At 34.3% G+C, this 22427-nt stretch overlaps 2 protein-coding genes across 3 annotated transcripts in view; one reads left to right on the forward strand and one right to left on the reverse strand.

Annotated features, from left to right (window-relative positions):
* Positions 1–124: 124 nt before the first annotated feature.
* LOC117104109 (MKRN2 opposite strand protein-like) lies at positions 125–3559 on the reverse strand. Of its 2 annotated transcripts, XR_004444700.1 has the most exons (5): positions 3257–3559; positions 2446–2495; positions 1890–2058; positions 1021–1327; positions 125–989 (listed from the first exon to the last, which is right to left on the reverse strand). XR_004444700.1 is itself a non-coding variant. In XM_033244771.1 (4 exons), exons 1-4 carry the CDS (start codon positions 3454–3456, stop codon positions 1120–1122), a joined length of 627 nt encoding a protein of 208 aa, XP_033100662.1. In that variant the 5' UTR covers positions 3457–3559; the 3' UTR covers positions 125–1119. The 2 variants fall into 2 exon arrangements, 1 of the variants encoding a protein (XP_033100662.1); XM_033244771.1 differs by having other exon boundaries at positions 125–1327.
* A 32-nt stretch (positions 3560–3591) lies between these two features.
* The window catches only part of LOC117104107 (protein eyes shut homolog), a 51069-nt gene continuing 32233 nt past the window's right edge, over positions 3592–22427 (forward strand). Inside the window, exons 1-24 of the mRNA XM_033244769.1 lie at positions 3592–3730; positions 4292–5184; positions 7596–7709; positions 8209–8349; positions 9577–10020; positions 10473–10577; positions 10830–10958; positions 11107–11261; positions 11905–12065; positions 12599–12855; positions 13314–13880; positions 14257–14379; positions 15182–15292; positions 15776–16003; positions 16498–16714; positions 17197–18298; positions 18712–18811; positions 19320–19553; positions 19824–19987; positions 20322–20473; positions 20644–20897; positions 21056–21260; positions 21499–21644; positions 21938–22115. Coding sequence (XP_033100660.1) covers positions 4398–5184; positions 7596–7709; positions 8209–8349; positions 9577–10020; positions 10473–10577; positions 10830–10958; positions 11107–11261; positions 11905–12065; positions 12599–12855; positions 13314–13880; positions 14257–14379; positions 15182–15292; positions 15776–16003; positions 16498–16714; positions 17197–18298; positions 18712–18811; positions 19320–19553; positions 19824–19987; positions 20322–20473; positions 20644–20897; positions 21056–21260; positions 21499–21644; positions 21938–22115 — 6074 coding nt within the window. The 5' untranslated portion in view covers positions 3592–3730; positions 4292–4397. The remainder of the gene's footprint in view (positions 3731–4291; positions 5185–7595; positions 7710–8208; positions 8350–9576; positions 10021–10472; positions 10578–10829; positions 10959–11106; positions 11262–11904; positions 12066–12598; positions 12856–13313; positions 13881–14256; positions 14380–15181; positions 15293–15775; positions 16004–16497; positions 16715–17196; positions 18299–18711; positions 18812–19319; positions 19554–19823; positions 19988–20321; positions 20474–20643; positions 20898–21055; positions 21261–21498; positions 21645–21937; positions 22116–22427) is intronic.

Below are 22427 nucleotides of genomic sequence, written 5' to 3' on the forward strand. Positions count from 1 at the left end.
GAGGGGTGGGAATAGTATACTGTTTTTAAATGGAAATGTTTCTGTTACTGTAATATTTAGATTTTTTTAGTGTGGGTGTGGAGGTGTGTGGTTATGTTCATTTTTAGATTACCATTGCTAAGAATTTGCGATGACATTTTCTCAGTTTTTAATAAAAGTACATACATCTACATTTGTACTGTATTTGATATCATTATTTTACAGTTGATCAGATTAAATTATATGAAGTTTAACATTTGACTATTAATATCTTGCGACTTCTTCATTTGTGTCATTTAAAACACTGAAAGAACACATCAATCAGAAGAAAGTGTTATTATTTCATCTGTTTAATGTGATCAGTGGTATATCTCGAACAAGTTAAGGGGAATGAATTGATATGAGGTACACTAGAGGCGGTTTGGTTTTTACACCTCAAGGTCGGGGGTTTCAATCCTTTGCTGTGCATTTCGCTTGTGTCCAAGGAACTTTGTACATTGCTTCAGTCCACCCTAGGTGTATCAGTGGATACCAGCATATTGCTGGGAGTATCCTGCAGTGGACTAGCATCCCCACCAGGTAGGGCATCACACTCCCATCTGCTTCACGCTACTTGAAACTGGGGATAAGCCCCAGCCCAAAGGGCCTTAGTGGCTCGGCAAGGATTTACTTACACTGTGTGTAATTTGTTTTCTCAGCAACTTTTGGGCAGGTGGGGGGTGTTAGTTAATATCACAATATTCTTCTGACGAATTCATCCCCCACGCTTTCCTTTTTAGGCACACCACAAAGTGCCACCGAGTACTCCAGTCTGCTAGATTAGCAGTAGCCACAGTGTGTTCGCTGAACCGTGGAAATCCATTTAACCTGTTGTACCCGGTTTTTAATTCTATCTGCTGCCCTCCTTGGGCTTCAGTTGGAATATAAAAAAGTGCACTATCTTTTGGATGAGACATTCGAAGTGTTGATTCTGTGTGTAATATGGCCCATGTACAGGTTAAAGTATACCGTCTTTGAAAAAGAGTAGGGGATTGTCTCCTGGTGTACTGCACAATCACCACCAGAAGGACAACACTGGAATTAAGATTTCAGAACTTTGTGGGTCATTCATTACATTCAAACCAAATAAATCCAATCCAATCATTTGTGAGTGACTGAGCCATGAAGCTGAATGCTACGATATAGTCCTATGTATCGTGCTGCCCTGCTCGTGGCCGGTAGGATATATGCAGTTGAAAATTGAGTCCGTGTGATCGGTTCATTGCTCTTTTCATTCCAAACGTTAAACTCAACACAGTTCAAGAAGTTAACAACAAAATCAAAACAGTTGTGTAAATCCGGGTGATACCTATAAAAATACAAAAAAAAAAAATGTAGCTTAGGAATTGAATAAATCTTGTGCTCTGTCCCACTATCAAAAAATGTGATTATGCCCATATTTGAGTGTAATATGTGTTCATCATGCCCATGTATGGGTACATCACTATATTGTGATCATAGTCATGATGTCATCATGACCATATTTAGGCATGTCACATGTTTTTGTTAAAATCTGATACTGTAGTCTCTCCACAGGGTTTTATACAATTATATTAATATTATACTGTATTTTAAACAGTAAATTGAAGACAAACAGCACATTTGAGCATCAAAAATAACATTAAATATTTTTAATTATTTTAGATATTTAATTAAAAATATATTTTCCTTACTAATTTACAGGTACATACATAATACAGTTCCTTTATTCTATTAATAGACCCTAAAATTGGTGTGTAATTGAATTAATAATTTTTGTACCAAAAAAAAAATCTGTATGATCAGCCAAAAAATATTCCATACTGTTATCATTTTTATATGATTGTGAAAGGAGACATTTAGACCAATTTTTTTTCTTTATTTTAGCTTACCTAGTTGCCTGCCAACTTGACTGAGTCGCCATTGAATGTAGCCTCTTATCCCAGACGTCTTTAAGCTCCTCATCAACAAGATCTACAACTGGTATTGCTAGACTATCTTTCCAGCTGTTGGAATCTGTATCCAAGTGCATACCATCCTCATCATAGTTAAATATACAACCTGCAAATAAGATAAGGTGTAATAAAATACAATACAATAAAGTGTAGTATAGTATATGACCAAAACAAAAAAAGTCAACATTATTTGAATATCATTACATTATACTTGAGCAATCACTCCATAGAGTACATACTAACTCCGCCCTGTGCCTGGATACAGCACTACAATACGCAGGCTGTGTATGATGGGCGAAACTGCAGCATACCCTCAATGAAATAATGGAATCGCCTGTCATATTCAGGCACATTATTTTCATGAGCGCTGCAGCCCAATTCCAAAAGGGTGATCATGGAGGTATAATAATATGGTGGTATGATAATGGGGTCTAGATGTACAGTATAATTATCAAATCAAAGCACATACAAAAAATAAACTACACAAACACACCTTTTGAATCAGATACACCTGTATGCAAATTTGAACCATTTTTATAATCTCTGTAATAAAAATAAGATAATTAAATTTTAAAAAATACTTTTCTACTTAACATATCTGCACTCTTGGCAGAGCAATGTTCAAATGAAAGTCAGTGAATACGAGCAGAGTGCTACTTCGTGCAAATGCTAGTTTGGGCGGATGCCAGTTCAAGTGGATGCAAATTTATCCAAAATGAATGGCAATATGTGTAAGACTAAACAGAGAAAAAAAGCTAAGTTATAGAAAATCTGAATCTAAGTTCAGTCAAAATAATAAATTCCCACAAATTTAGTGTTCGCAAAACATGATCATTTTTAACTCAAAATGGCATCTCTTGAAGTGACATTCGCTCAAACTAGCATTGGCATTAGCTCGAAGTGGCATTTGCACAGTATTTTACTGGTTTGGTTGCAAATCATGAACTTTCTTGCAGCCTCTGGATGGGCAATACACGGGAGACAATCCCCCCTCTTATTGTACCATGGGCCATATTGCACAGGGGACAAGGGCTTAATCGCCTCATCCGAAAGACGGTACACTTTTTAATACTTAGTATTTCAGTCATCCAGCTGAAACACAAGATGAGTGATGAGAATTGAACCCGAGACCCAATGATTCACCACACACAGGTGGCTCCACCAGTTTATCCAAATGAGCTATTTTATCTATGCCGCTCTCTTGCAATGCAAGTCTGTCCTTCGGAAAAGCCTACTGAGTATCGATCTAATAAATATAATACGTCATTATTCCTATACAGATTAGTGTATAGGCCTAAATTTACCTCAGGAAGCCACCAACCGTCGGTTTGACGAGCACAGAACAGGGTATATTTGTCCCGTTCACAAATGGAGTTGGGATTGCTATGGGAGGGCTACGAAGACGTGATGACAAATCAGCTCCGCAGATCGGGCATTCTGCCGGTATATTGAAACAAAAAATCTCTGCAGATTCACAATGAACAAATTTTAAAATGGATACCATAGTTAAAACCAAATATTTCTTTTAAAATACTACAGAATAAACGATTATTACTAGCCTTCAGGCCTAGTCTAAACCTTTCAATGATGAATCATGATGTTTTTGTTTACATGTATAGCGCCCTCACAAAACACTATGAGATCATCTTTTGGTAACAACGGACGCTTTGCCAGCGATCAAATTTCAGAAACAAGCATTCCAAAACGAAGAATACTGTTTTAACCATAGAGAAAGAAAACGTATAAATGACAGTAAATGGGTTGCTTAGATGTAAAGAGTAAGTCACCAACTATTAATTTTGTATCTAGTCCTAGGCCTATATAATAATAGTTGTAGCCTAGAAAGTAGTAGAGTGTAGGCCTAGTTGATTACCGATACCGGCTTTATCCCTTACATCATGCTTTGGGTAATTAAATTCGGGCTCAGCTCAGCTACAGTACTAGTAGGCGACTAATTTTGTTCTAGATAGTAGTAGTAGAGGCCTAGGCCCTAGGGCCAGGCCTAACATTATTTTAACCTAGGCCTAGCTTTTGTTTGTTTGCTAAGTTTAACCGTTATGACTGGGACATAAATATCGATACCATGACTGGACATTATTATTTATTCTTTCTGTTCATGATGATAGTAATAATATTCAATTTGTCCTAGAATTATTTGTTAGTTTTTACTCTTTAGGTAATTAAACATTATGGAAAAGAATCTACTTTTTATGCCCTTTTAAAACATTATTTTTCATTTTCTGGAATGCAGAAAATAGGCCCTCATATATAAGAAGTAATAATTATTGAAGTATAAAAATTATGTTGTTCAATTGTAAATTATTTCTTATTTCTTGCAGATGGTTTTCTATGTTTTAATTGATGTTTATTCTGATACATTCAATGTTCATCAAAAAGATGATCTGATGCAGTGATACAGACAGTAGAATCCACAGCAATTACAATATGAAGAACAACCCTCAAGACAGTGACCACAGCTGGCCTGTGACTCCATTGAAAATATTTGCAAACTTTACCCACCAAAATTTTATACATATATTTTATATAACTTTAGTGATTTTATTGTCTGCCAATTGTGTCACCGGTATTGTCTGTAAAAAGAACAATTTGGATTATCACGAACAAAGTTTGAACATTTCTGTAGATTGGTCTGTTGATAAAGTGTGCCAAACGTTTGAGGAATGTTTCGGTATTGAGAACGTTGACTCTTTTAACTACCCTCAGTTGTGCCCGGTTGAAATCCAAGAAGGTGACTCATTGTATCTCGTACCATCTGAGGGCCTTGTAGTCTTTCCTGCAAATGTTTCGTACGATGATTTTCAATCATGCAATACTGATGACGTTAATAATGATCAGTGGCTCATCAATTCATCGTCACATTCTACTTTGATGGTGCCCTCAGAATTTCTCCAGTCTGGTATAATCTATTTAGCTCAACTGCCTAATGACCCTTTCAGTCAGTGTCATTTTGGTCTCCGTTTAACTGTCTCCATTAAGTCTGTGAATTGTCAACTACCGGATGACAGTGGTGAATGTTCCGGTCATGGTAGGTGTTTATCGACAAGCTTTGGAGATGCTTTTTATTGTGAATGCAATGAAACGTATTATGGAGGATTTTGCCAGGAGCTGGACGGATGCTATGGGAAGTCTTGCCTAAATGGATTCTGTGAGGATTTACTAAAAGGTCCAGATGGTACAGGCTTCCAGTGTGTTTGCATTGATGGTTTCACAGGTACTTCAAACATTTTTGTAGCATTCAACTCGCCGCTTACAATACACCCAAAAATTTATGTAGAATTAGGCAGAAGAAAGAACTAATTATAGTGAAATTCCTGTACTGTAGGTGGTTGATATTATTTTGTAGTCTTATATTCAATTTAGTATAATTTATCCCCAAATAAAAAATATAATGGAGAAAAAAAGACTGAGAGTGGCATTTCCGAACACCTAGTGCGCCGTGCCGTTTCCTGAAAATCTTCCCTCAGGACCAATCATGATATAAGGCTAATGTGGGAGGACCCTTTATCTGTGAAAGTCCTTCCCTCATGGCCTTCTCAATTTCGAATTTGTGCATCTGCCACAGTTAATATCTGCAATACTGTATTGTCATGCAAAATTCTAGCAATACATACAAAAATAGCCATAACACAATAGAGATATCAATAATTCCCTTAATAAACAAATGTTTGCTTTTTATTCAATCTTGCTCTTGTACATTTGTTGATCTGCCAATATTTCCAACACGACGAAATCACCAAAATCTAAATTCTTACTCAGCCTGATAGGCAGTTACCATGGAAATTCATATTTAAATGTACAGTAAATATAATTGACAGACAAAACAATAAAATCAAGCCCTTGGGGAGACCTGCAGATGCATACTGTAGCTAATTAATTTCTTCTGAATCCAATAGCTATTCTGAGATAGATAATCTTGAACATTGAAAATGTTCTAAAATGAAAAACCAATTTTGAAAAAAAAATCACTAATTATTAAATTTTTACAAGATGGTGGTGATGATGATTTTATCAGTCTGATAGCAGAAATACTTAATATTAACAGCATAATTGCCATTATATTGGTGGATGTTTTTAGTTTGTTTTTATTTTACTATAGGACTGATAATTGTTATTCAGAAAAACGTGTTATCTAAAAATAAGAGGAAAGTCATCGATATGTTTATTATATAATTCTTTATTGTTTTATGACATTTTAAAAGCAACTAGAATATGTCATTTTAGTTAGACTTTTAATGTTTTAAACAATTAAACAACATTTAAGTCTACTGTATATCAAACTGTTGATCACCCACCGATAATATTTATTAAAATTATAATTAACGATGTTATCTTCACTGATGACGATATACAGTACAGGCTGTATCTGGGTGTGGTCACATGGATTTGCCCATGTGACTCATTTGTATGCCATTGTAGACTATGTAACAATACACATCTGCCAATCAATACCAAACATGTGTGTGCATCTTTCAAGTGGTGTAGTGAACCAAACTGTAGTGACAAAAACAATTAGCAAGCAACTGATATACTTTACAGTAGAAACACAGTGCTGTACTTCAACTCACAAACAGCCAGCCTTTTTGTCTTGTAGTTTGTATGTTATTGGAATATCCAACAGCGTAAACAGTAAATTTATCAAATTGCAAGATGAACTAAATATATAAAATATATGATAATAAAATGTGAAAGCAAACCAAACTGTGTCTATACACTTGCTAAAATCAATACGCTGTATAAATAGGATATTGCACATAAACTACAATACAAGCTAAAATACACTTTAATATAGTTTATTTATAGTTGACACAAGCATGGAGTGGAGTTGAATGGCTTGGTGGTTAAGATGCTTTCCTTCCACTCTCAGGGTCCTGGGTTCAATTCCTGTCAGTGTTGCAGCCTCACATTGAGACATAGATGTAGTTTGTGTAAAGCATTGTGTGTGAAAAAAACAGTGATATTATATTTACTATTAGCAATCATTAACACGTGTGTGTACACCCAAATAAATAAATAAAAACAAATGTGAAATCAAACATTGTAAGCCACAAAGCTATGCTGCAAGATATGCAGCTCCCATACAAATTGCCTTTGGCGAGACTTTTTTATACCTTGTTATAACGAACCCGCCGCTCGTCAATAATGATGATTTTGTTTAAAAATAAAATTTTATTTTTGGCCAATTAGCACACCAGCCACTAAAAAAAATAGAAATTTCAGAACCATATAAAAGTTTTTCTTTATTTTTATTACACCCGCTCTTGCCTTTAAATCTCCAAAGATATGTATATTTCTTCCTAATTTTAATATAAATTCAAAGCATTTAACCTTCCCATTACTACACTGTTTACATTCACCAATAACATTTTATTTTATTTTCTCCTCCATCTGGATGTTTTGGGCAAAAATATTTGTTAAATAAGAAAACAATTTTTTTTTTCTACCCTCCTCTGAAGGTCTTTGCAAAACAAGGAATGAAAGAAGTCTCACCTTCCACTAGGAAATTGTTTTTATTTTGAAATTGTGGTAAACCATTTTCACAATATGAATGACTTTTTTAATGTTTAGGTACCATTTACAATACTGTGTTTACCTAACATCCTAATCAAATTTTCCTTTTGATAGGTTTCAATTGTACGGAGATCATAGGCCCTTGCAGAGCAGGTGTGTGCAACAATGGTACATGTCAAGACATAACAAACAATACACATGTTTGTACCTGCAACACTGGGTTCACAGGTAATATTCATCTCTTGGTCAATAAATCACTCAATTATCTTCATGAAGCATATAATTCAATGGTTCTTGCCTTCTTCCTCTCAGGCTTTTTCAATTTATTTTAAATCAATTGTAATGTATTTGTCTGATTCAAAAAGGAAGTAAATAAATGTTCAATTGAACTGAATGAACTCTGATGTTTTTTACATGCATATAACACTAGGGAAATTTATTCAAATAAACGCCCCGCTTTAAATACACGCATACCTCAAATAACAATCCCCCCCCCCCACAGAGCCTCATATTTGGAATAAACACCTTCCTCAAATATATTCCTCTAGGCATTTATTTTTATCCCAAACGATGATGTCATATCACGTCCATATTTGGGAACTGTAGTTTGGATTGGGCTTTATTCAGTTCACTTATTAATCAACACAGATAGCATTATTTGTAATGTCTTCAATTTCAGTCTCTACAATAGTGTTTCATTTGATTCTGATTGGTTTAATTTTTATAGGCTCTGACTGTCTTCAACTGGAAAATTACTGCACAGAATCATCTTGTTTGAACAGTGGCACCTGTATTTCCATATTTCAAGGTGTTGTGTGCCTTTGTCCACCTGGTTTCTCTGGCCTCAGATGCGAACAAAATAATATAGGTAAAGGAATATATTTCCGTCAAATCACATGTTTAATCCATTTTATTGAAATTGTCCAAATCAAAGACAAGACTCTTTTGTATAGTTTTTATATAGTGAAGTACTTTATTGTTATCAAATGTGGATGGGGTGTCACTATAAATTTTGAATTAAGAATAAAATACTTCATTTTTATACCATATAGTATTTATATTAACTATCCTAATAATGTCTTAAATGTATTATTTTAGGTTCAAGAGCTGCTTTGGTAAGTTTAGTACTTCTGGGAAATAACAACTAAACACTAACAACAATTTTAACATAATTTTAATCAGAAGCCTCATACTCTTTTAAACTTGTTATGAACTTTCTCTATGGGAATATTCCACTAAGTTGTTTTTAACCTCACTATAAATAATTATGTTTAATTTCTTTAAATATTAAGGTTATTTTCTTTATATTTTGATCAATATTAAACATGTTTATTCTTCATTCAAACCCTGCCAGTAAGAAACAAACGTCAAACAAGTATGTTTAGGTTTATCTCAAATATTTTATTTTCTTTATAATTTTATTTTGTTTTGGTTGCATGTTTCATTTTTTCACTTTTAGTGTAATTTTTTTCTCTGGGTAACAATTATTTAATCATTAGAATGTCTTACTTTCTCTTTCAATTAGTTATGTTTTTAATTATTATTTTGAGAAAACTGTGTCCTTATCAGGAATCGAACCCAAGACTTGTTAACTGGCATGTAGTTATTGTAGTTAACCAATTTGTTATCCCTTAATTGTTTCTGTAAAAAGACACATTTTTCTCAGGACATTTTGACAAATATTCATTAACTTCCTTAAATATGTCTCACCCTATATAGAAGGGTTTCTAAATTTATATCAATTTTTTTATATATTTTTAATTAGTATAATCATTAAAACAATGGATAAAAGCCATGGTTCCAATTTTGTTTTTTAATCTTTAATTAGTTCAGTTGATGTATACCTAATTAATTTTTCTACAGTATGTACATTTTTATTTCTTTTTAGCATGCTGTTATCTTTATTTATATACAAACATCCATCCGTGATGCACGAACCCTTTGTCAATAGTAAGGTTGAGGAATAAAATGATAGTAACTTGCATGATACTTTTGATACTCAAGCAATTCCCAGTTGATAGTTATATAAAAAGCCTATATGTTTTCTAGTTGCTAAATGAGAATATATTTTTTCTACTATTTTTTTGTATTCCAGATGAGTGTGCATCACAGCCTTGCCAAGGAGGATCCACTTGCGTTGAACAGACAGGTGGCTTCATTTGCTTATGCGCTCCTGGAACAACCGGAGAGCTGTGCGACCAACCTGAGGACACGTGCCTCTCATTGCCATGTTTGAACGGTGCTACATGCATCCCACAATCCACTAGCTTTACTTGTAATTGTAGTTCAGGATTTGCTGGTGAATTCTGCCAAGAAGTCATTGACCTATGTTTTGATGACACCTGCTCAAATGGAGGAACATGCAGCACAGGTGTTACTGGTATCGTATGTAATTGTCCACCAGGTTACACAGGTAATCGCTGTGATGATATCATTAACTACTGCCTCTTCAATCCATGCGTGAATGGGAACTGCTCCAATCTCGGTGAGCTGGAAGGCCGTCCAGGGTATGTATGCAACTGTCAGCCAGGCTACACAGGTAAACTTCAGTCATACTTTAATTCAATCATGTGAGGAAGCAATCTTTTAAAAATCTCATTTGGGAGGGGAAACCCCCGTTCAACCCCTTTTCCCAGCTCCCTGTCGGACAGCTTAGCCCCTCCCCCCATAAAATATATCCTAGAGCCGCTACTGTTCTTATCTGCAAAGAATGGTGCTATATAAATAAACCAAATAAAAAAAAAAAATATATGCACTTTGCTTTTTATGAACATACTCATCGTGGTGCTTCATTAACACTTTATTTCACAGGTTTACTCATCGTCAATGGCAGTCAATGTGTTAATCTATATTTTAATGTGGAAATTAATCATAATACATCTTGTTATGTTATGAACAATAAAATAATTTTGAATCTTCACTACTAGAATAAATAATAGTTGGTACATTGATGTTAAAGTGAATGACTATTACATTATATTTTCTATACAGGGTTTAATTGTGATGTTGATTTTGATGAATGCAGTTCAAACCCATGTGAGAATAGTGGAATATGCCAAGAAGGAATAGGCTTCTATGAATGTAGTTGTGTTTCTGGTAGGTATATGTTGGCCTATAGAACTAATATTTGCTTGTGTAATGCCTGGACTGGTATAAAAGATATGCCTGTGCAAGTTGAAGGTCCTTTAACAGCATAAATTCTAGTAGCACCTTACATGCAATTGCATATTCATATAAAAAATCTAATCAAATTTGTATGTCAAATAGAAAATTTACATTGAGAAAATCGTTGCACATGTATTACTTGAAGTTAGGGACAGTACAGTAAATTTGAATTGTTTTTCCTAGGGTTTACTGGTGCTAACTGTGAAGTAAATATCAATGCATGTAATTCTTCATTATGTTTAAATGATGGGACATGTATTGATGGTGATGTTGGGTTCCAGTTTACCTGTATCTGCCGTGAAGGTTTCACAGGTGAGTTTATTATCAGATACTTTGTACTTTATATAATGTTTTACATGATTTTTAAAAATTTATTCGAATTGTGTGGAATCTTATTATTTAACACTGATGATGATGATTATGATGGTTTGATAAAAAAAATTACATTATTAATTGGCAGGTGGCAATTGTAGCATTGATGTCAACGAATGCAGTTCTAGTCCATGTTTGAACAGTGCCACCTGTATTGACTCACCAGGTGGTTACATATGCAGATGTGTTGGAGATTTCACAGGTGTTAATTGTGAGGCTGAAAAGGATTATTGTGTAAATGAAGTAAGTTGACTTTTGAAATGGAGGTGTGTAGTACCTTACAATTTTATAATCTTTTTGAAAATGCAGCTGCTGCATGATTGTTATGAGCACTTTTCTTCCATTATGAGGGTTATGGGTTCAAATCCTGTAATTTTAAAACAACTCCACTCACTAGCTTCATATAGGCATTTCTATTTCCCAGCTAGCACCCTTCACTTCTCAGTTTTCGTCACTACTCTTAGCATATGTCAATGCTCTTAATAAGACCTAGATTTAATGGTATATCACAGACTTTCATAAATGACATTGTAACGGAAATCCTACATTTTATTTAATATTAATTAATTTATATGAATTTTTAATTATCTGTTTTGTATCAGTTGTTGATGATGCAATATGGCATATCTAGAGTCACCCCCACCCTCATCACTCGAAATGTATGTTTGAAGCCAAAAATTACCTTCAAGTAGTTAAATATCAAATTATAATACCATATTTTGTGAGCAAGCACCCCCCCCACCTCCCCGAACACCTAATCATTAAGCCCCCCAACTTCACTTTTCAGCCCCTCCTATTTCAAAACCCTAAGATATGCCACTGCAACCAGTAGTATTAGAGTACCATATTTATATGTTGTTTTTTTTTGTATCTGTATCTTATACAGCCTTGCATGAATGGTGGCAATTGTACCAGCGTGGCTGGGGGTTACATGTGCAGTTGCCAGGCTGGTTATCAGGGTACCAATTGTACGGTCAATCTGGATGAATGTAGTAGCAACCCGTGCAGGAACAATGCAACTTGTCAGGATGATATCAACTCTTATCGGTGATTATTTAATAACCCCATAAATTCCTGATTTTTTTCCTGATATAACTATTAATGTGGATATCAGTTACATGATCTTCATTTTATCTTTAAAATCTGAATAAAAATTTATAAAACCCCCTCAAACTTTGAATTTCTCATTTTAAAGGATAAATAAGTATTAACTTCCAACCTATCTTCCAATCTATTTTTCACTGATATGGAACCTTAGCTACAAAAATTCTTATAATTACTGCAACTTGCAAACCAGTTTAAAAGTCTATGAAGAAAATGGAACTGTTAACATTTTGTCGTTCTTTAGTATATACTAAATTAATTGAATGCTAATAATTAAAATTCTGAATTTTAATTTTCAAATTTATTAATGCAACATATCAGTATATTTGTAACATATCAGTACAATATATTTGTTTTAAAAGAGTCCATCTAAATATATAAACAAACAACCATATAAACAAAAATGAATTACTTCATAAAAAATGATTATCGTTATTATAAATTGTGATGGATGTGTTGATAATTATTTTTTTCAGGTGCATTTGTTCACCTGGGTTTACAGGTGGTCAATGTGAAACAGACATTGATGAATGTTCCTCATCACCATGTGACAATGTCTCCACCTGTAATGATTTAATCAATGCATTCGACTGTACCTGCACACCTGGGTTTGAAGGTGAAACCTGCAGTACGAATATTAATGAGTGTCAATCATCTCCATGTCAGAATGGTGCCATATGTTCTGATCAGGTCAGCAGCTACAGGTGTCTATGCGATACACAACTTTTTGCAGGTACGATGTCACCGTTTCTTTCCTGTGTTTAATACTTTCACCACAGTTGCAACTTTGTCTCTGAACCCATTATGGGCTCACTTCCTGCTTTTGCAAATTGCTTGTAGGTTAATAGCCAAGAGTTGTTTTTTTTGGTACCAGTATTGGGAGCTGAGTATGTGTTCTTAAGGCATTGTTCCTATTATTACTAAGGTATTGTATTATACAAACTTTTGGGGCACACAAAATGGGCATTAAATTTCTAAGTATGCACTGCTGAGTGAAATAGCCTAGTTCTTTTTCCTTGTCACAAATGCTCTGTTAAATTTACCATGGTGAAGGCTAAGCAGATGCATGATTAGATTGTCCAAAAAGGTCCAATCTGAACACGGCTAAGCTTCGTACTGAGATTTATATAAAAGCATTACATTTTGTATGTTAAGTTTTTATTTATATTTTTGTGTACATTTATTAATAAGGTGTCAACTGTGAAGTATCACTCAACAACTGTTCTTCCCATCCCTGTCAAAATAATGGAACGTGCCAACCTATCAATAATACAAGTTATGCATGCGACTGTCTTCCACGCTATTTCGGACAAAACTGTGAGATTTTCACGCCATTTTGTGACTCAAACAATTGTACTAATAATTCAACTTGTGTTGAACAAGTTGACGGCTATGCGTGCCGTTGTGTGGCAGGATTCGCAGGCACATTCTGTGAGACGGACATAAATTACTGCGAGGGAAACAATTGTACTAATAACTCAACGTGTGTGGATGAGATCACAGGTTACACGTGCAACTGTGTACCTGGTTACTCTGGAGCTATGTGCGAGGTTGACATCAATGAATGTGAGTCTGGGCCATGTCAGAATGGCGCGATGTGCGTGGATAGGACAGCTGCATATGACTGCATATGTCCACCGGGATTTACTGGTGTTGATTGTGATGAAGAATTCAATATCTGTGACTCCAATCCATGTCTAAATAATGGTGTATGTATTGAAGTCTCTAGTGATAGCTTCATCTGTTTCTGTGGAATAGGTAAGTACAGGAATTTATTACGTTTCTAAAAAATGTGTTCTTAAACAAAGAAATTTATTCTATAATTATTACTCTACAGTAGAACCTCTATTAATAGAAAAACTAAAAGAAAACAGTGTCCTCTGAATGGCCGCAGTGTTAAAAGATATACTTTTCCCAGTTTCGTGGCCAAAAAAGTGTCCCCTTAATAGGGATATCCCCTTAATATGGGTGTCCCAAATGAGAGGTTCTAATAGAAAAGTGTAAAGACCCACATATCCATCTTTGAAAAGACCTGCACACAGTAATTTACGTGTTTTCATGGATTTAATTGAACTGAATAGAGAATTGCTTGTGTATTAATTCTAATTGATTTTTATTTATTTAATTTATGTAGGTTTTACGGGTGAAGATTGTTCTATTGATCTTGATATCTGTGCATTTGGATATTGTTTAAATAATGCAACCGGTTGCCAAGAATCAGCCAATGGTATGAATTACACCTGCACATGTGCATCAGGTACATCAAAGCTTCTTTTATTTTATGTCACTTTGTGTCAATTTTTTTAAATTTTCTATTTGCTTTCTTACATGTAGACACTCTTCTCTTTATCTTTCCCGCTTCCATCCGTACCACATCACTTTGCACCAAATATTCTTTTTATTTCCAATAACCAGGGTTGTAGCTGTAGAACACTATGGATGGGTGGGTAGGTAATAACATTAATAAACTCTAAATAATAAGAGTGAATTTTAAAGATGGAAAATTGGGGTAATAAGGGTGGGTGGAAGGCCATGAAATTAGCTTACAGTAGACTGGGAGAAAATTTCAAGGGTTGGTGGCCCCGCCCACCATAACTACATCCCTGAATTAGCCCTCCCTAGCGGTACCTCTTGTTTAACATATACTACTATGTTTTAAATACCCTACACATATTTTTTCCCTTTTCCTTGCCTTAAGAAGGTATTTATTTCCATTTATATTCTTGTGTTTAGAGACTTGTTGAGATATCATGTTTACAATATTACTTCCAATCAACATACCCACTATACTACCTCCATTGACATACTTACTACACTCAATATCTTTTTAAATCCCTTTCCTCAACATAAGTATTTCAGACACCATGTATTTACTCTTCCCATCACTATACCAAGTAAAGTTTTTCCTCAACTTTTCCAACTCTATTTTTATTCCCACTCAACATACAGGTATTTGCTCGTCACATTATATTTTTTTTAATTCATCCAAGAAATTTAATCCTTAATATTTAATTAATCTTCTTAAAATCCTGCAATGAATACAATTTACTTCTTAACAGGTTTTCAGGGAACAAATTGTGAAGTGAACACCAATGAATGTGCAAGTAGCCCATGTCATGGCGGTCTCTGTGTCGACAGTATCAACAGATTTACTTGTTTTTGTCCACCAGGTGAACAGAATTGTCCTCATTATCTTGACTATACCAGTGATTTGACATTAATTTTTACATCATTATTTTGCTAAAACCCCCATCAATTGAATAAATCAACCAATAAAAATAATTTGTTTAGAAAAGACAATATCCATAATGAAATCAATATTATTTTTTGAATATTTTAAAATTATTATTGCATTGATATACCTGTAGTAGCTATATGTACGTACAATAAAATTAATATTCAAACTTAATGTCTGGATTCTCCGTGCAGTGGTGATACATTGGGACAGATGGTTCTTAATGGGTTTTAGAGAGTTTATTCTCTTTAGCTGTCCCTAACCACTTTTTATCATGTAAATTGTGATTGAATTGAATAATAAATTAAATGAAAATATGTTGACATTTTCTATTTGTATTACCAAATAACATGAATGATAATGCATACAAAAAAAGACATGGTTGTGACCCATGACATGCTCTTTGACCTTCGCACAGGTTTAACTGGTGCACAGTGTGAGCTGGATATAAACGAATGCTTCAGCAACCCATGCTTGAATAATGCAACGTGTATCAACGGCCTTGGAAATTTCACATGCTCCTGCCCTGCAGCCTACATGGGGGACATCTGTGACCAGAATGCCAATGAGTGTTTGACCTTTCCATGTCAAAATGGTGCAGAATGTAATGATATATTCGGGGACTACTATTGTATATGTACCAGTGGTATGTAGCTTATGTTTTCTTAGTTCTCAAATGGTTGATTTTGACATTTTCTTGGAAAAGTTCTTTTACAAGAACTGGAAGTTTTTATGCCATAGTGTATATAATGAAAATACAGGTCTCTCTCTAAATTAAAACACCTCCAATTAAAGACCACCTCCACTTTTTTGTGGATCCTGATTAACTAATTTCTTTTATTATTATTCTATAGACCAAAGCTGCTAAAGACCATGGAAACGCCAGTCCCAAAAGTGGTCTTCAATTGGAGGGAGACCTGTATTTATGATGATAATTTTTCAGTCTATTATTTCTATTTTATTTTAACTATCCAACAGCGATATCGCCCATTACAGGATGTCTCACACATACAAAATATAAATTAAAAAATATATCCTTTAATTTGAATATTTATGTAGATATAGTAGGTAAGGGCCATTTTAATATAATGGGACATATTCTTTATGTGTTACTGATTTGTAACTTTTTTTCTTGTTTAGGTTACGAAGGTAAAAACTGTGACATAGAGACAAACGAGTGTCAATTAAATCTGTGTGATGCTAACAACACTGCCAGCTGCATTGATCATTTCAATAACTTCACCTGTATTTGTCTACCTGGATATACAGGTGTCTATTGCCACCTGGAAATTGATGAATGTCTGCAAAATGAATGTGAAATGAACTCTACATCTGTTGATTTGATAAATGGTTTCAGGTACTGTACCTTTGCTTTAAGTTGATTTTTATTTTAGAATAGGTCTTCTAATCCTACTAATTTAGTAAAATAAGTTCATAACACAAAACATTAATAAACATCTAGTCTTCACTCAGTGCATAAAGGAAGCCCAAAGCTTACATAATTTTAGAAAATTGTTAAATGTCTGTGTATTATTGTCTGTAATCTGAGTTAAAGTTATTTATTTGCTTTTTGCATTTAAAGCTGCCTATCCAATTTTGTGTTGTCATTCTGGGTCCTTAAAAATTATTTTCATATTTTTTAAAATCCTAAATACATAATTTATGTAAACATATTTAAAGAAATAATATTTTCTCATATTAACTTTCAAATGGGATTATAAAACACAAAAGTAATCAGTTAAAATTTTGAACTGTATTTTTTAGCTCAAAACATTATATAATTAAAGCAAGTTTAAAACAGATTGAGGAATAATACGATGTCAATTTACTATTTTACAGCTGCATCTGTGGCTTAGGTTATACTGGCGAGCTGTGCAATGAAAACATCAATGAGTGTTTAACCAACCCATGTGGAAATGGAACATGCCAAGATTTATTTGGATCCTTTCTGTGTATATGTCCAGAAGATGATGCAGTCTATAATTCTGTGTGTGAACAGTTACCGCCATGCTCTTCAGCACCTTGCCAAAACGATGGTAAATGTCTTGATACCGGACCGAACAAATATCAGTGCGGCTGTCTTTCCGGGTTTACAGGGTCAAATTGTGAGATTGACATCAATGAATGCGAACTTTATCTTGAGACATGCTTAAATGGTGCAACATGTATTGATCTAGTGAATCAATACGCATGTTTCTGTCCGTCAGGATTCAACGGTACATTCTGTGAACATAACATTGATGACTGTATTGGAAATTTGTGCAGTATGGGTAGTGCATGCGTTGATCGTGTTGGTGGTTATGTATGTAGTTGTGATGTAGGCTTTACAGGGGAATTTTGCAACAAGACCATTTCAAAATGCGATGAAATGCCTTGTATGAATTTAGGCACATGTACTGATGCAACTGACAATCCTAGCGGGGAGTTTGATACCAATTTCTATTGCATTTGTGCAAGTGGTTATGAAGGAACTTTCTGTGAGTTGGAAATGGATGAATGTTTGTCTTTCCCATGCCAAAACTCGGGAACATGTATTGATGATCTTGACTCTTATATCTGCTTCTGTGATCCCGGTTTCACAGGAACTAACTGTGAACGTAACATCAATGACTGTGACGGTCATCTCTGCAGGAACAATGGCACATGTATAGATGGAATAAATACGTATACTTGCGCATGTCAACAAGGTTTCACAGGTGACTTCTGTGAGATAACGATTAATGAATGCGATTCGCAGCCCTGTAATCCTGTTGGCAGCATCTGTATGAATTTTGAAAACAGATACCAGTGTTTCTGCCGAGATGGCTGGAGTGGAGACAACTGCTACGTGGACGTTGATGATTGCTTGAGCCAGCCATGTTTTAATAATGCTACATGTTATGATGGCATTGCTTCCATTCAGTGCCAATGTGGTGCTGGTTACAATGGAACTTATTGCGAGGTAAGTACTGCTACCTTATTATTAGGTGCTGCACAACTATATTTTATGTGCACCCATAGTTTGATTCTATATTTCATCTCCTCAATATATGTTTTTAATTGACATTCTTTGAAGTGGAATGTATTTAATAAAAACCTTATATAGTGTATGCTAACTGCTTCTATACACTTTCAGTTTGAGAGAATAATTTTTAAATAAATAGTAATTTATATTATATTATATAATTAATTATATAGTGCTTAATACTAAGGCTTAAGTTTAAATGCTTCTCATTATGACTTTGATTGTTATATAGCAAATTAAAGTGGAAGACCTTTCAATTTTGAGGAAATGCTTCTATGCATGATAGTGAGACACTTACAAAATATATTGTATTTTTTTATCCACTAATTAGTTTTTTTTTTGTTATCTAGGATGAGATTAATGAATGTAGTTCGATTCCATGTGCCAATGAAGCACTTTGTGTAGACTTGCTGAATGAATACCAATGCTTATGCAAACCAGGATACATAGGTATGTTTCACAATATATATTTCATATTCTAGTTATGAAATTCTTATAGCAAGGGGAGGTGAATGTGATTGTAATGTTTTAAGCAAAAAATGTAATTTTTGCCATCATTATCACTATACTCGTGACATTCATCTACACCACATAGTTGTTATCACTACTGTCATCAATATCATTTTCATCTTGTTCATCAATGACCACAATTATATTCATTATCAACATCATATAATGAAAATAATCATCACTATAATCCTTGTCATTGTCAACAACACAGCCATCATGTAATTTATTGCTACCACCATCATATCATTATCATGATTATCATCACCATAATCATGATTATCGTCACCATAATCATATCATCATCATATTTTGTAGTATTTTAGACACTATTGCTATGATAATAGTCATCTTTAATGTCTCTAAAAAACAAAACTGCTTGTGTCACCTTTAATTTATTTTTATTTATATTATTCGTATATTATTATTATTAAAAATATATATTTTTCAGGCGTTCACTGTGAAATTGAAATCGATGAATGCTTATCAAACCCCTGTCAGAGAAATGGAACCTGCCAAGATGAGGTCAACAATTTCATTTGTACATGTCCACTGCCGTATCGTGGTGACGATTGCTCATTGCTTCCGTGTGAGGTGTTTCCATGCGAAAACAGTGGGAATTGCACCAACGCCTTAGAGAGGCTTCCCAATGGCTTTCTTTGTGACTGTCTAATTGGATTTGCAGGTATACTTTAGTATTTGTTTTATTTAACATTATATTTTGTAATTTATTTTTAGTTTAAATTCACTCCATTTGTTTTAGCCATTTTTCTGTATGTTTTATCTTTCTAAAAATAAAATAGTGGTAAACAATAACAGAAGATATCTTTTTCATTCATTATAAATATGTTCCTAAAATTGTTTAAATTATTTATATATTATATATAATGTATCATGAGTAGTTCACATTTTTAATAAATTAAACTTTGTATTGAATCCATATTCTTACCGTCAGGCCCTCGATGCGAGTTTAATATAGATGATTGTACTTTTGATGCTTGCACTGGTAACGGGTTCTGCGTGGATGGAGTTAACAGCTTTGAATGTTTATGTGCCCCCGGTTGGGCTGGCTTTGATTGTAGTTTACCCATCAATGATTGCATTAATAATGCATGTCAGGTAAGTTGTGTTTTATTAAACATCATCTATTGAGTGCTATAGTTTTCACCATCCCCTGAATCTAGAGCATCAATATTTGTTTTATATACCTCATAAATAGATTCTACGAGGCCTAAAAAAAAAAATTAAAAGAGTACTCACCAAGTAGGCCTAGGCCTACTTCCTGGCCTAGGTGGTCAAAGGGTCTATCTCTCTTGTCTTAGAGTTCGCAGTCTTCTTTACTGTTTGTTGTAAGTGAGGGCCTAGAGATTACATTGCGATAGGGAAAAAGTACTCATTTATCGTATTTATGTATATAATCATATTTAATTATAAATGTTATATATATTTTTAGAACAATGCTACTTGTGAAGATTTGAATGAGGCTTACCGATGCACCTGTACCGAGGGATTCGAAGGCGATTTATGTGAATTACAAACCGATGAGTGTGAATCATCCCCCTGTCAAAATGGAGCAGTCTGCATCGATTTATTTTTAGACTATGAGTAGGTGGATTCCATTTTCTCTTATAGGAATATTTTGAACGAAACTGAAATAAAATATAAATGATAATATTAATGATAATAATTATTATTATTATTATTATTGTTATTATTATTCTTATTATAAATTCATACATAATGATGTGAATTTGTTATAATATTTGTTTGCATAGGTGTAATTGTAGTATTGGATATACAGGCAGGAATTGTGAAGAAGAAATTGATGAATGTCAGTCAGAACCGTGTCAAAACAACGGTACCTGTGTTGACTTGATTGGTAGCTTCATCTGCGAGTGTCCTCCATTTTATATTGGTGATCTTTGTGAAGTTGAATTTAACCCCTGCTGGAAGGTGAACGACCAGTGTGAAAATAATGCCACATGTCAAACTGTTAGCAACGGTACTTTTATTTGCTTGTGTGAACCAGGTAAGACATTGTTTTTAGATATTGTAATTCTAAAGATACACATGATCTTTTGGTACAAAGCCTTTTCTTATACTCAAGTCAATAAGATGTAAAATATTAATGTTAGTTTTAATATAACACATTGATAATAACATATTTCGTTTCTGCTTCTTTCTTAGGGTTCAGTGGTAGAGAGTGCCAAATGAATGTTGATGAGTGTTTTTCCACCCCCTGTATGAACAATGGAACATGCTATGATGATATTAACAGCTACACCTGTACATGTGCATCTGGATTCACAGGTGTTCATTGTCAGGTTAATATTAATGACTGTTTCCCAGGATCCTGTGCCAATGGAGGGACATGTGTAGATGGTATCAATGGGTTAGTGCTATTTCTTAAGCATTGTTGAAAATAGTTGGCAATGTGTTCTGGTCCATAGTTATTGCTATACATCATAAATATTAATTCACATTGGGAGGTTAGTTCCAATCATCCAACACCTTGGGAAATAGAATTCACTACTTCACCTCAAACCATGTTTTATTTTTATAATCATCAATGAATTGAAATGCAAAAAGAGAAACAAGGTTATTAAGGATTTATTTGTCTCTATTTTCAGATTTACATGCAATTGTACAGAAGGTTGGAATGGTAATAATTGTACTGATGACATAAATGAATGCATTTCAAATCCATGCGTGAATGGCGCCACGTGTCATGATGTGCTACGAGCATATGAGTGCGAATGCAGACCAGGATACGCTGGTAAGAACATAGCGGAAAACAAATGACCTTTGCACTAAGCCCCACCCCTTGGATATTGTTGCTAAGGTCCCACAAAACAACAGTGTAAAAAAAAATACTTGTGTTTGTGGGATAAGGTGTGTGTGAGAGACAAGCACATACCCAAGCCCTTGTCTGTTTGATCAGTTGTTAAGTTTGATTGGCATTCCGGAAAGGTCTGTTGTTTTAAAACATTGGCTAATTATAATTTATGATGATGAGATAAACGTCAAATATTTATATGATATTTTACTAGATAATTAAATTAATTGCAGGTGTTAATTGCGAGATTGACATTGATGAATGTGAGCTGCTCGGGGAACCCTGTCGTAACGGTGGTACTTGCGTTAACCTGATGAATGCTTATGCTTGTGAATGCCCTAATGGTTTTGCTGGTCTGAACTGTGAAAATAACATTGATGATTGCATCCCGTTTCCTTGTAACAATGGAACGTAAGTCAGCTTTGCAGTCACTTTTTTATGTATAAAATGATAATAATGGTGATGTGATGATTTGTTTTTATAAAAGGATGAGAGAGCATCATAGCTTGGTCGCATAAATTGGTGGTAGCCACTGTGTGTGAGCGGAACTGTGGCGGTCTCTTCATCCCCAGGTCAATTACCATTGCTGCTCTCCTTGTATTTCAGCTGGAGGGCTATAATGGAAGTTACAATAACGCACCATGTTTCAGATGAGACATTAAAGTCGTTGGTCCTGTGTGTATTATGACCTCCATGGGTTATCCCAAAAAAAATCCATCCATC

The sequence above is a fragment of the Anneissia japonica genome, unplaced genomic scaffold, assembly GCF_011630105.1.
Source record: "Anneissia japonica isolate Jap-2015-1 unplaced genomic scaffold, ASM1163010v1 scaffold2564_len425606_cov169, whole genome shotgun sequence".
NCBI classification, from domain to species: domain Eukaryota; kingdom Metazoa; phylum Echinodermata; class Crinoidea; order Comatulida; family Comatulidae; genus Anneissia; species Anneissia japonica.